General features: G+C 45.9%; 4 protein-coding genes across 4 annotated transcripts; 2 read left to right on the top strand and 2 right to left on the bottom strand.

Annotated features, from left to right (window-relative positions):
- The first annotated feature begins 207 nt into the window (after positions 1-207).
- LOC128301831 (valine--tRNA ligase) lies at positions 208-3,480 on the top strand. The gene is made up of 4 exons (XM_053038468.1): positions 208-301; positions 374-2,535; positions 2,604-3,254; positions 3,336-3,480. The coding sequence occupies exons 1-4, from the start codon at positions 208-210 to the stop codon at positions 3,384-3,386; spliced, it is 2,958 nt and encodes a 985-aa protein (XP_052894428.1). The 3' UTR covers positions 3,387-3,480.
- LOC128301832 (coatomer subunit epsilon) lies at positions 3,291-4,750 on the bottom strand. The gene is made up of 4 exons (XM_053038470.1): positions 4,570-4,750; positions 4,209-4,483; positions 3,975-4,140; positions 3,291-3,903 (listed from the first exon to the last, which is right to left on the bottom strand). The coding sequence occupies exons 1-4, from the start codon at positions 4,666-4,668 to the stop codon at positions 3,529-3,531; spliced, it is 915 nt and encodes a 304-aa protein (XP_052894430.1). The 5' UTR covers positions 4,669-4,750; the 3' UTR covers positions 3,291-3,528.
- A 474-nt stretch (positions 4,751-5,224) lies between these two features.
- LOC128300371 (armadillo repeat-containing protein 8-like) lies at positions 5,225-10,315 on the top strand. The gene is made up of 9 exons (XM_053036399.1): positions 5,225-5,416; positions 5,862-6,282; positions 6,354-7,039; positions 7,107-7,178; positions 7,248-7,475; positions 7,552-7,734; positions 7,834-7,977; positions 8,042-8,199; positions 8,282-10,315. The coding sequence occupies exons 1-9, from the start codon at positions 5,393-5,395 to the stop codon at positions 8,325-8,327; spliced, it is 1,962 nt and encodes a 653-aa protein (XP_052892359.1). The 5' UTR covers positions 5,225-5,392; the 3' UTR covers positions 8,328-10,315.
- On the bottom strand, positions 9,793-11,691 carry LOC128300372 (islet cell autoantigen 1). Its single transcript, XM_053036400.1, has 4 exons — positions 11,588-11,691; positions 10,964-11,481; positions 10,610-10,888; positions 9,793-10,522 (listed from the first exon to the last, which is right to left on the bottom strand). Exons 1-4 carry the CDS (start codon positions 11,649-11,651, stop codon positions 9,872-9,874), a joined length of 1,512 nt encoding a protein of 503 aa, XP_052892360.1. The 5' UTR covers positions 11,652-11,691; the 3' UTR covers positions 9,793-9,871.
- Between the last annotated feature and the right edge of the window lie 1,485 nt (positions 11,692-13,176).

Here is a 13,176-nt window from a genome sequence, read left to right as displayed (position 1 = left end):
ACGAAAGCAGATTACTTCACTTGTTGCCAACAAACCAAAGAAAAGCTGAAAGTCCAAATGTTGTTACATTGCACCATTCGGGCATGCATGCTGTGGTTGTCAAAAAGATAAACACTCGGATGGTGTTTTGAAACGGGCCGGTCTTTTCCGCGCCGACACCTATAACTTTTTCGGTAGCTAATGAGATAACCTATTGCGGGGCTAAACATGCTCCGTGTCTTCCGCCGGAATGTGTCTTTACGCTGGACGGGAGGTGGAACAGCAACAAGTTTTATCGTACGAGGATATGGATCTCCACGTGGTGAGAAAATGAAAAATAGCAAATAGTGAACAAATCTATGGGATTTGATTTTTAACCATTCGCAATCAACAGATATTGCCTCCGCCTATCAACCATCGCAGGTGGAACGACATTGCAATTCCGGAACTGTGCCTCAGTTACCGGCTGAGTATAGTCAGAAATTGGAAATGCCTTTCAATCTGCTTCTACCCCCACCAAATGTGACCGGAGATCTTCATTTAGGGCACGCGCTTACATGCGCCATACAGGATGCTTTGGTAAGGCAGGCACGACTGTCCGGAGGACGAGCGACTTGGATTCCTGGCATGGATCACGCTGGCATTGCGACACAAGTGGTCGTGGAGAAACGACTGTTCAAAGAACGAAACCTGACCCGACATAATCTCGGACGAGAAAAGTTCCTGCAGGAAGTAATGCGCTGGAAAGGTGAAAAGGAAGAAAGTATCCGGGTGGCACTGAAGAAACTCGGTTGTTCGATGGATTGGAGTAAGGAGTATTTTACAATGGATCCACATCAGTCGGTAGCGGTGAAGGAAGCGTTTGTGCAGCTGTTCGACAAGGGCCTCATATACCGCGATCGCTCAGTAGTAAACTGGTCCTGTACGTTGGAGTCAGCCATTTCGGATGTGGAGGTAGAGAATGTAGAAATTGAAGGTCCTACGGAAGTATCCGTACCGGGATACAATAGAAACATTACTTTCGGCCGAATGGTGGACATAGCATACAAGGTGCAAGGATCGACGGAAGAGATCGTTGTTTCGACCACACGCCCGGAAACGTTTCTCGGCGATGTTGCTGTTGCCGTCCACCCGGACGATGGACGGTATTCGCATCTGCGAAACAAAGTCACCCTACTATGGCATCCCGTTAGGAAGGAGGAAATTCCGCTCATCTTCGACAGAGCGGTCGATCGTTCGTTTGGGACGGGAGCGGTCAAGATAACACCCGCGCACGATCGGTTTGACTTCGAGATGGCACGCCGCCATCATCTGGCAACGGTCGAGGTCATCGATGAGCGAGGAATTGTGCAGCATAATTTCGGACCATTCACAGGTTTGCCTCGTTACGAAGCACGTGAAAGATTGATGGACTATCTGACGAAGCTTTCGTTAGTGCGTGGTGTAAGGTCACACACGATGATTTTACCACTATGTTCACGATCCAAAGATGTTGTGGAGCTTCTACTGCGACCACAGTGGTTCATAAGATGCCGAGAAATGGCACAACGTGCGATAGCGGCAGTACAAGATAACAATCTCGTGATCGTTCCCAAAACGTTCGAAAGAGAGTGGTTCCGTTGGTTGGAAAATTGTCACGATTGGTGTATATCGAGGCAGCTCTGGTGGGGCCACCGTATACCGGCGTATGTTATTCGCCACGAAAATACAAAGGAACTGTGGATAGCGGCCCGTTCTATAGAGGAAGCTCGGGAAAAATGTGCTACGATGCTACCAAATATCCCGCAGGATGCAATATCGATCGAGCAGGACCACGATGTACTGGATACATGGTTTTCCTCGGCTTTGTTGCCATTTTCGACTACGGGATGGCCCGGAGAACTTTCCACCGAGTTTTATCCCCTACAGCTGATGGAAACTGGACATGATATACTATTTTTTTGGGTTGCACGTATGGTGATGCTTGGCCAGGAACTAACAGGAAAGCTGCCCTTCGGAAACATTCTTTTACATGGCATCATTTGCGATGAGTTTGGTAGGAAAATGTCCAAAAGTTTGGGAAATGTGATAAAGCCGGACCATGTCATACATGGTATCTCGCTGGATAAACTACAAGCAGAAGCGGAAGCATCACACCGGCAAGGCATTTTATCGAAGCACGAACTATCGAAATCAATAGCCGGGCAGCGCAAAATGTTTCCCAAGGGTATACCGGAATGTGGCATCGATGCGTTGCGCTTTACGCTGTGTTCTTCGAATGTAAAGAATCACTTTATACACTTTAACGTGCAGGAAGCGCACACAAACAAGCTATTTTTTAACAAAATTTGGCAAGCAACACGATACACGCTCGGATGTACGGAACGTTTTGATGTTTCGAACGATTTGGATTTGCGAAAAGAAGCGAATCGGCTAACGGTGATGGATCGTTGGATATTAAGCCGGCTGGGAAATACGGTTCAACAGTGTCGAGAAGCGTTTGAAGGCTATAATTTTCATTTGGCAACTGCTGCGTTAAAAACGTTTTTCTACAGCAACTTGTGTGATGTATATCTGGTGAGTACACTGCACGCACACGTCTTCTTGTCTATTTGCAACGCAATCATCAAATATGTATTTTTCAGGAAGCGACAAAGATCAACACGAAACCGGATGGTGCTTCTAATGTTGCAGCGTTACATTGTGCCGTGTTAAGGTACTGTCTCACAGTGGGTCTGCTTCAATTGGAACCATTCACTCCGTACCTGGCACAAGAGCTTTTGAAGCATTTATCTCCATCGAGCACGTTGGGGGACGACTGGGCTGGCGCCACCAGTTGGATAGATCCGCAGCTAGAGGAAAGCATTGTCGGTATGCTGCACATATGTCAACAGATTAGGCAATCGAAAAATGAACACAATCCACCGATCGTACGGAAGCATAATCCGATCGTGCACATACACGCTAAGGCGCGGGATCTTGCCGATTTGTTGCAAACCCAACAGGACACGGTGCAGCAGCTGACCCACTGCAATGGGATCATTCTACATGCAGACGAACGTGCATTCAGCAAAGTACTATTCGTTGTGAAATGTGCGCCAAGCCATAATTGTATTGTTGGAATTGTGGCTGAATCGATGGATGCGACAGTGGGCCTAGAAAAAGCGGCTAGTGGAGGAACCAAAAAGATGCTAGCAAAAGTAGATGCAGAAATAGAGAAGCTGCTGACGACTATCGGTAATGAAGGATATAAAAAATCGGCCAACGAAAGTGTGCAGAAACGTCACCAGGAAAAGGTAACCAATTCTGACCGTGATTGTGTGGTTGGTTTCGTCAGTTCGCGTGACTCAAAAAGGCTTTTGTTTCTCTCGTTTTAGCTTAACAGGTTACAGCAGCAAAGAGAAGAGATGCTAAAAATAACGTCCTAATGTTGCCGTTTCTCGAAGGAGAAGTCTAGTCAGATTGCTATGTTACTCAAAATAAAGTGGTCAAAACCAACTACTAGTAGGCAGTACAGATGGTTGGAATACATTTTAAATTTATACGTGTTACACATAAAAGATGTTTACTTTAAGCGACTATTTCATCGATCGCTTTGGTATTGGAAGGACCAAATTGTAGCACCAGCCGATCAAACTCGGCCTGTCTTTTGTTGTATGCCGACACCAAGCTGCTGCCCTTATGGTCGTCCAGTATTTGGGCCAGGTAGCGACTGAACTGGCTGCTGTTTTTGTCCCGCTGCTGAGACAGTGCCAGCAGGTTGATCAACGTATCGTAGTTGTTGGGATCACGATTTAAGCATTCGCGCAGTACCTGTTCCGCATCGTCATACTTTTGCTGTCCGATGTAGCACACGGCTTGACCGTTTAGCAGCAGCAGCGTGGGCGAAAACTTGTCGCATAGATCTTGAAAGATGAAGAATGCATCCTGAAGCTTCTCTCCACCCTGGAAAATTCAAAATGGATCGGGATGAGCATTCCGTGTGCGGAGTACAGGAGCGCCACTGCTATACTAACGATTTGAATGTTAAGCCATGCTTGAGACAGCTGCGTCAGTGTGGCATCATCATCCTTTTCCTGCATCGTTGTGGCAACCTGTTTCGCCAGATCTACTCGAGCCATTTTCAGCAAACAGTGCATGTGCAGGGAAAGACATTCGAGGTTGAAATTTCCTACCAGCACCCTTCATTTGGTGGGAAGAAACACAATAGTAAGAATCACATTTGACAAAAGGGCACCTTGCACGCTTACTTCATAGCCGTTTCGTACGTTTCCTCGTTGCAGTAAATGATAGCGCCAACGATGATCCACACGACATGCAGCTCGTTGATATCTCCTTGGAACTTTTCATCGAACATCGACACGATCGCTTCCTTCCGTCCACTATTGGACATGTATTCGGCCAGATAGCGCAAGGCAAGGAGCGGCGTATCGTTTGTCGCCTTGATTTCGTCCAACACCACTCGATACTTGTGCTGTGCTATATAGGAGCGGTACATGAAGATATCCTTCTCGAGCGATGGTTTCTGCAAATGGGTGTGAAAGGATGGTTGTTAATGTGGTAAGCTTGCAATGGAGCCCGTCTGGGAAGGGCACGCATATATACTCGTACCGATAATTTGTTACACTCGTTTATGCACGTCTGGTAGTTGCCGATGTAGAACGCATTTTCCACATCGATCAGTTCCGACACTTCGTTGTTTCTATTCATTTTCAGTGCGATACGCTGTAGAGCTCAGAAAATGCTAGGAATGTTGATATTTGTGTTGAAACTGGGTGATTTTGGAACAAAATTATCGCTGAAAATGACGTGGAATGATGATTTGTGTAGAATTATTCCGGTCGGATCGTATGGAATGTTGTGACAGTTGGTCAGTTAATCCCTAGTCCCATTTCACAAAACTCCACAAAGGGCATCAGTGTTTAGAACACTTTAGATTTGTTTCAAATTAGATTATATTTACCCAAATCGGGTTTCGACCCAACACGAATCTCGAACGATTTGAGAATAAAATTGAGGAGTGGTTATTCTTGACAGTATGTAGCAATAACATAAATTACATTATCATTATCAACACAATTGATCAAATAAATGTTCGAAAGTCCTGCGTGGGATTTTTTTCAAAAATTGGATCTCATTTCCTGGAAGCTTCGGTGGTTGTCAATTTACAATCCAAGATGGTGGCCCATTTCTCAGCGCTAGCCAAAAGTGATCGAGCCTCCCGTTTGTGAGTGCTGTGTCGGCTGTCAAACGAGAAATGTGAAAAATCAAACTGCGTGTGTTTTGGATTTCTTTTCCCTTGTAAACCCGCAATAAAATAATTTGCAAAAGTAGCCGCAACCCTTTCGCTCTGTTCGGCTTCTGTTCGCCGTAAGCTCCCGGGATCGGTTCACGGAACGGTTTTGCAGTTCACGAAATAAGCCCAATCTACAGAATGGAACCGTTCACTTGCTTCATGGTAAGTCCCAAATTCCGCGGTTCCGGTGTGTTTGGTGCGTAATATGTGGTTCGGCTGCTTTGAAAATGGTTCGCGGTCGGGTACATGTTGCGAATATTGCATCCCAGTGAACAAATGGTCATTTTGTGGATCCTTTTTAGTAATTACGAAGCCGGGCTTGGGGTTGAAATGTTTGATAGATCTTGTTTGAAAGGTGTTGGTGTACACTCGTGTGGGTAACGGCGGGGGACGGGGAAATGACAAAAACATAGTGCACTGCGATGGATATTTTTTTATAACCTCAACCTCAGCGCAATTGGTCCCCCCTATAAACAAACGCAACCAATGTTGTTGCTTTCTCTTTAGTATTGGTGCATTTTTGTGCGAGAGATTTGTCGAGAAACATCCATCCGGACCTGAAGCTAACATGTCCCATTTACTTTCCATCAACCGTATCCACAAACAGGATGTGGAAAATTCCCGCTCCTACATTGACGAGCTATACTCGGAGGAAAACTGCAAGTGTCAGGAAGCGATCGTCTGCCTCAAGAATGCCGTCATCGGTTCGAACAAAAAGAAAGGATCAATCATATCGCAGGGAATTGTGCCGCGTTTGATCGCGTTACTGTGCAACGGCGGGAAGCCGCTGCAGCTGCGTATCGATGCCGGCATCGTGCTCGGTTCGCTTGCCAAGGGTACCGAATCGCAGGTCCACTCCCTGATGCGCTTCAACACGGTCGACGTGCTGATAACGATCATCTTCGATCCCAACACGAACGAACGGCTGATGGAAACATGTCTGGGAGCACTGCAAACGATCGTGCAGTATCCTTTTGCACCGTTGGATTTAATTCATTCGGATATCAACAACATCAAACGTTTGATTCGTAAGTATTTAAGCACTTGGCTAGGCCAACGTCTTACTGAATCGTTTCTAATGTATGCTCTCTGTTCGTAGAAATTGCATCACCCAGAAGCAGCTTTGCGTGTCAGATGTATGTGGTAAACATTTTCGTTCCTCTCTGCCACTCCTCGCATCAACAGAAGAACCTATGCCAGGCGGATGTGATACCGTTTCTAGCGCGTCTCATGATCTGCGACAACACGACGCTGCAAGTACCTGCACTGAAATGTTTGGCAGCGATGTGCTTCACTAACAAGTCGGTGTCGAACATCGTTCACGCGACGTACCACGCCGATCGATCGATTCTGGACATTTTGACCGCGCTGCTCTCCCGAACGCGTGACGTCCAGGTGCAGCTGTCCGCTAGCCGTTGTCTAACGTATTTGCATCGTGCCGGTTCATTACCGGCCGAGGACTATCGAATCGTTTACAAAACGTTACCCTGCCTGGCCCGGCTCTGTTCGGACGAGTTTGAGGAGGATACGCGTGCGACGGCCGCGGAAACGCTCGCCTATCTGGCCGAAATCGACTCCGAGTTGCAGCGGTTGGCCGCGATCAGCAATCACTTGATCGTGTCGCTAGCGAATCTGGTCAAATGCCCGTCGGTCTTGTCGAGACAGGGCGCTTTCCGCTGTTTTGCTTCTCTCGCGGCCAATGATGAAGAAATTAGAAAGCGCATTATAGAGATGGACGGTTTAATGGAGGAGGTGCTAAGTGGATTGAAGGATGGATGTCCGGAGGTGAGTATTTAACGCGATGGTATTGGAACAAATTGCTTGTTGCTAACACGCGATGTATTTCTTGCAGGTTCGACTATCGGCGGTACGATGTCTTCATTCACTTTCTCGCTCGGTGCAACTACTTAGAACCACTTTTCAGGTATGATAAGCGAACTGTGGCTAGTTTTTTTTGGGTGCACAGATGCTGACAACACTTTCTCGTTCACAGGATCATTCGGTGTGGCGCCCGCTGATGGATTTGTTGTCCGGCGATCCGTCGCTTGAGTTGCAAACCGTTGTCACGTCGACGATTTGTAATTTGCTGCTAGAATTCTCACCTGCCAAGGAACCAATGCTCGAATCCGGTGCCGTCGAGATGCTTTGCGAGCTTACCAAACATCCCGACCCAGCGCTCAGGCTGAACGGAAGTTGGGCATTGATGAACATGGCCTTCCAGGTATGTAGTGCGCTGAAAAGCCTGCGCCAAATAGCCGAGCTGAAGAATGAGCACTCATATTGTTTACTGATTGCAGGCCGAACAGCATGTGAAAACAAAAATAATCAACACACTAGGAACGGATAGGATATTTCAATTGCTGGGCGATCGGGATGAGCGTGTCATTATGAAAACGCTCGGACTGTTGCGCAATTTGCTGAGCAATACTCTCCATATCGAAACGATCATGTCGGAACATTCGAGTGAAGTTTTGAGGGCGGTAAGTGAAATTGAACTACACGTTCTCTTTACCTAACGAGACCTTCATTTTCATCTGTTTTTGTTCTTTTCTTTTAAACTAAACACTCTCGCCAACCAGGTGAGTCTCGTGCTAGACGACCCACACCCACCGGAAGTGAAGGAACAAGCTATAATAATCATAGGTAACATAACGGCGGGCGCACAGGATGAAGATTATGTACTGCAGGATGAAAAGATTGTCAAGAAGATCAGGGATTTTTTGGTAAGCCAACGCCACGGCTAGCGTTTCCACAGTGCACAGTACACTAACACAGTTTCACGCGTAGGTCGCCAACGACAATAAACTACAGATGGGTGCCGTGTTTGTCGTGCGAAATCTGTTAGATAAGAGCGGCCGGCAGCATATACTGCGACAGTGGGGTTTTCTCGAAAATCTCGAACAGCTACTACACATGACACCGCAACACTCGCAGTTCTATGAGGAGTAAGTATAGCACATTAGGCTAGAGATATTTGAAATTTCGGTAACCCTAATTATGGTTTTGTTTTTCTCTTCGTTTCCACAGCATTCGGGATGAAATTTTAAGGTTTGACTACTCAGAAGACCATTGAAAGCTATTTGTTGTTATCGTTTTGTTACTATTATGTTCTCCTTCCTTTTCGTCCATCCTTCTGATTTCTTTGTGCGCGTAACGATCGTGTCCACGATGGGTTGTGTTTCCTTGACCAGATATGCCCCACTAATGCCTTTCGCGCTTTGTACCATGAACTCGCCTAGCGATAATGTCCCAAAATGAAAGGTTATTGTAATGTTTTCATTCATGAACAGATTTTGCATAAGGTTTTAACCTCTCGTGATGCTACGGATACGATGTATGTTAATATTTGTTCTACATGTGTTGAAAAAACAACTTCACCACTAGTTTGCTAGTACATTTGTAGATGGTCAGGAAACACATACTCACATACAAAAAGCACACCTTATTTACCAGAAAAAGATATTTCAATGCTAAGCAAACAGATCGAAGACAAATCAAACAGGTAGTGACGAACTTTCAAATGTAAAATGCTCTACGCCACAGAAGTTTGTAAATATCCGCGAGATTCGCCACGCTCTACCCATTTGTGGGCAAACAGACTTTATGCAATGTGAATGGAAGGATAGGTCCTGTATGCCAAACGGTTCTGTAACTATCCGTGGAAATGATGTTTTTGTTTCCAAACCACTAATCCGCTAGAGGAGTACAATGCGGTGTCGCCGAGCGCTTGTTAAGTTTACTCTAATTTTATTAATTTATTTAGGAAACGGTTTTCAAAAATTAAAAAAAAAACAAACAATACACACTATAATCAGAACCAGTGAATTTGATCAGGCCTGTTCTACTACAAATGACGCGGAGGGAATGATCCGGTGTGAGCGGTATAGCATTTCTGTAGCAAAAATCAGATCAATTCATTCGGAGCAATTTTAAACTTCCTTTTCCACCCCGGCAGATAGGTGTAAAATGGATCGAGAACAGAGCAGCATAGGCACGGTACCGTTCAACGTGTATCGATCGAGTATGTGTTTCACATTTTACTTTTCCCACAAAACTAAGCCACCCAGTGTGTACCGCACATGGAAGCAACAGTCTCTCTCTCCCTTTGTGCTGGTGGTATGGAATGAATGTGATCGTTGTTTTGTTTTGTTGTTTGTAGAAGCAGAAGGAAACACATGCCTTTTTTGATACAAACATCACGATTGTTGGTAGCAAAAGGGAGCCATGTGGGCGCTGAGCTAAGGAAGGAGAGGAGATACGCAAAAACAAATAAAAAAAACTGGATAGAAGAGAAGACACCCACAATAAAACGGATAAAAGAACATAAAACGAAGCATGAATGTCACGAAAATACCACATAGAGAAAGTTTCGCCAGGTTGTTTGTAAGTAGACACTTTGTTTTATTCACCCTCGGATAAAGGTACAGCGATAATCAAATGGTACGATGCAACGAACAACGGATGAGGGTACTCCTCTGAAAGATATATCGACGACAGTAAGCAAACACGAAAAATCCAACAAAAAAAAACCAGACACAGAAAGGAAGGAATTGAAGAAATAAAAAAAAGGACAATTAAATGAAGCATTCCGGACCCAGAACTATTCTGAGCGAGCACTCAAGCAGCCATACTATTGTTGGGTGCATCCGTTTTCGACGGTATTGCGTCCGGATTGGAGAGTGGATCCAGTTCGGCAAATAGTTGATACCATCCGCTAAGATCTTTACCCATTGATTTGCTGCTGCTGCTGCTGTTGTTCAACTTGCCTTGCTTCATTGCAGCTGAACCAGAATCGGCATTGCTTCCTGTGGTTCCAGTGGAGGGCCCTTGCTTGGAAAACGATTGTAACAAGCTGCTAAAGATGTCGGTCGCTTTTTCGGACGATTTACCACCGTTCGTGCCGATCCGTTCGGGCTCGTGCTGTTGAAGCTCTTGCTGCATCGGGTCAACACACTCGGACAAGCTGGCGGCAAAATCAAACCCACCCTCGTCGGTAAGGATGCAGTTCGTCAGCAGCGTCGAAGGCAAAAATGGTGCCGGAGCCGACATGAAGTCGGAAAATTCATCATCCAAGCTAAGACCGAGCAGATCCGATCCGGCGTCGTTCTGCAGTTGGTGCGATTTGGTCGTCGGTCCAGCCTCCGCACTCAGTTCCGGAACACCCGACAGAAGGGCATCGATTTCTAATGCGACGTCCTTTAGGACGTTTTGCTTAGCGATAGTTTGCTGTTCTGTCACCTTTGTCCCCACGTCATCCTTGTAATCGTCCTGTTTGCGAGGGGGAGGGAAGGAAAAAAATCGATAGTTTATCGATGTGTCGTGCTACAAACACCCGTGCACCGGTGTTGGGACTACCTTAAAGAACAGCATCTGATCGTCATCGGTCGGTGCTGCGTCGGGTTGGGTTTCAACAAGCTGTTGCTCCCCGGATGCACCATCCTTCTCTTCCTCGTTGGGGTTTGCCTGCGTCAATTCCTTCAGTACGGAGAAACTATAGTGTGGATCTTTAGCTAAGTTCTTGAGCGTATTCCTGTAGGTTTCGTCCGTCTTCTTCGCAAACTGCAGGATGGCATTCTGATAACCAACGAGTGCATGCGAAAACATATTGCACCTTGCCGCTGCCAGAAGATCAATCTATAACCGATGGGACGAAGGAAACCGAGTTAAATAATTAGCCTTTTCCACCACACGGCAGTTGAGTTAGTTTACCTTCTCCAAACAGTCCAGCGTGTACTTGTCGAACTTGGTTTTGGCCGACTTAACGTGCCGTTGCGCTTTGCGAAACTTTTCCAACCCTCGGCCCGTGTCGGGATCCAGCTGAATGCTGACGGACTTCATCCAGCTCAGTGCCGCCCGATACTCGGTGCGTTCCTTTTCCATCAGCTGTATCGTATGGTGTGTGTCCGCAATGGCTCGCCCCTTGAACGTGTGTACGTCGTGGTGCAGCCGCAACAGTGGCACCCGAATGGCAATACGTTGCTGGCCGCAGTATGAAATCGCTTTCCCGGTGGTGGACATCATCTTGCCGGTGGTGGGACTTTCTTTGCTTACTTCGCGCAAAAATTTCCCCAGCGAGTTCTCCTCCTGTGCCAGTATGCATACCCGTTCCTGATACTGATCGATTATGCGGTACAGTTTGCTGCAACTTTCTGCCACCGAACGGAAAAGTTCTATCTTCGAATCCAACTCCCCATCAGATGCCACTATGTTTTCATCTTCCTTGCTGCCTACAAATAGGAAACAAACACAAGCATTATTACTCAACCGCTTGTTTGTCGGAATCGGACGATTTTCGCGAGATTACGATTAGCGTATACGCAGTCATTGCCGCACCTAATTTCCTTTGTACCGCTTTCTTTGTCACCCAGAATTGGTGCTGAAACTCTGACTTTAGCATTATGCACGTCGTTGATTTTCGTTTCAAACGTTCCACCGAATGTATCACTCCGTTCTCGTGCCTGCTGTTAAAGCTGTTTGCAAACGCGCTATGCCCAGGTATGACAGTGTAGTGTTATTTTCATTGCTCCATCCCGTTCGGAAATATCGATTTTTCACAGCGCTACAATGCATTAAGTGACAGTTTTGCAACAAAAGGGATTCCCCCCTTTTCCGAAGGGAAAATACGTTATTTGATAAGGAGAGGTTGCGTATGCGCAAAATGCACCGAAAGCGTTTCCATTCGGTTTTGAAACCCATCCAACGTTTACGTTTATCGTGAGAACACGTGGCGTAAACAAATGTCCTGCTGGCAGAAGGGTTTTACAGCGTGGTCATACCCAACAATTTAGCTTTCTTTATTTATTCATTTTCGTTTAAATACGTGCATGCAGGTTCTTATATTGCATATTTCTAATTGTTCTTGCGTTGCTTTGCAATTTTGTACCGATCCAGCGTGCTATTCAAATTTCGACGAAGCGTTTTTCCAAGCGTTTAGGCAGTGGTCTATAGAAATGGCTGATGGAATTTGTGCATATTGCGTGTATTATATCTGTTATCTGTATATTAATTTAATAATAAATAGTAGTCTGGAGGAATTATATTTCAAGTTGTCAGATTTGTGGGGTGTTTAGTGACACTCGACTTCACTCGAAAATGAAATGTAATGTCACAATAATGCAGAGCTCCTGTAGCGTTAATGCAGCACTAATTCAGCGTTAATGGCGTCCCTACTTTAGCGCTAGTACCACGCTACTATAACGTAAATGCAGCCCCCAACAGCACTAATGCAGTGATTATGCAGCATCAATCCCGTGCTCTTGCGTCTTCGCTCCTCGCCCAATATCGAAATCTTTCGCTACGGCAAAATAAACGCTGTAAAATGTTTTAATAGACATAATTATCATAAAAACACTGTGACAGATGCATTATGAATCGATCGAACCGTTTGGCACAGTTTGACGAAGAACATGGTTCGAGTATGTAAATTAGCAGATCACAACTTTATCTGTCAATTAACTGACGTTAGTTGGGACAAAAAGAAACCGCCCGCACTGTTTTGTCGCTTGGGTGCTGTGCGCTGCATAGTGTGACAGCTGCAGAAACGCTTCCCCGCAGTTTAGTTGTGTTTGGGAGCGCAGAATGCAGTTCGTTCATTCCTTATTTCCTTCGTAAATGTACATTTTTAACTATCTTTCGCTTTCCTTTCAACACTCCGCTGTTCTCTTTGCTGAACTTTATCGGTTGTAGGCTGCAAAAACGAATAGAATGAAAAAACGAACGCCGCTACATTCGGTAGAACGATTCTTGGATAATTCTACCCACGCCAGGACCCGTGTGCTGTAAGTTACCAGGCAGAACAGAGCGTAGAGAAGGGCAGTGCAAACACAGGACGCGACCGTTCGCAGGACTTGCTGGTGATGCTGTTTGCTGCGATAAGGGTTGTCATCGCATCGTGCTGTGCGCTTGAATGCACGTTTTGCGTT

This window comes from Anopheles moucheti, chromosome 3, assembly GCF_943734755.1.
Source record: "Anopheles moucheti chromosome 3, idAnoMoucSN_F20_07, whole genome shotgun sequence".
Taxonomy (NCBI): domain Eukaryota; kingdom Metazoa; phylum Arthropoda; class Insecta; order Diptera; family Culicidae; genus Anopheles; species Anopheles moucheti.
This window is presented reverse-complemented; position numbering and strand designations above follow the sequence as displayed.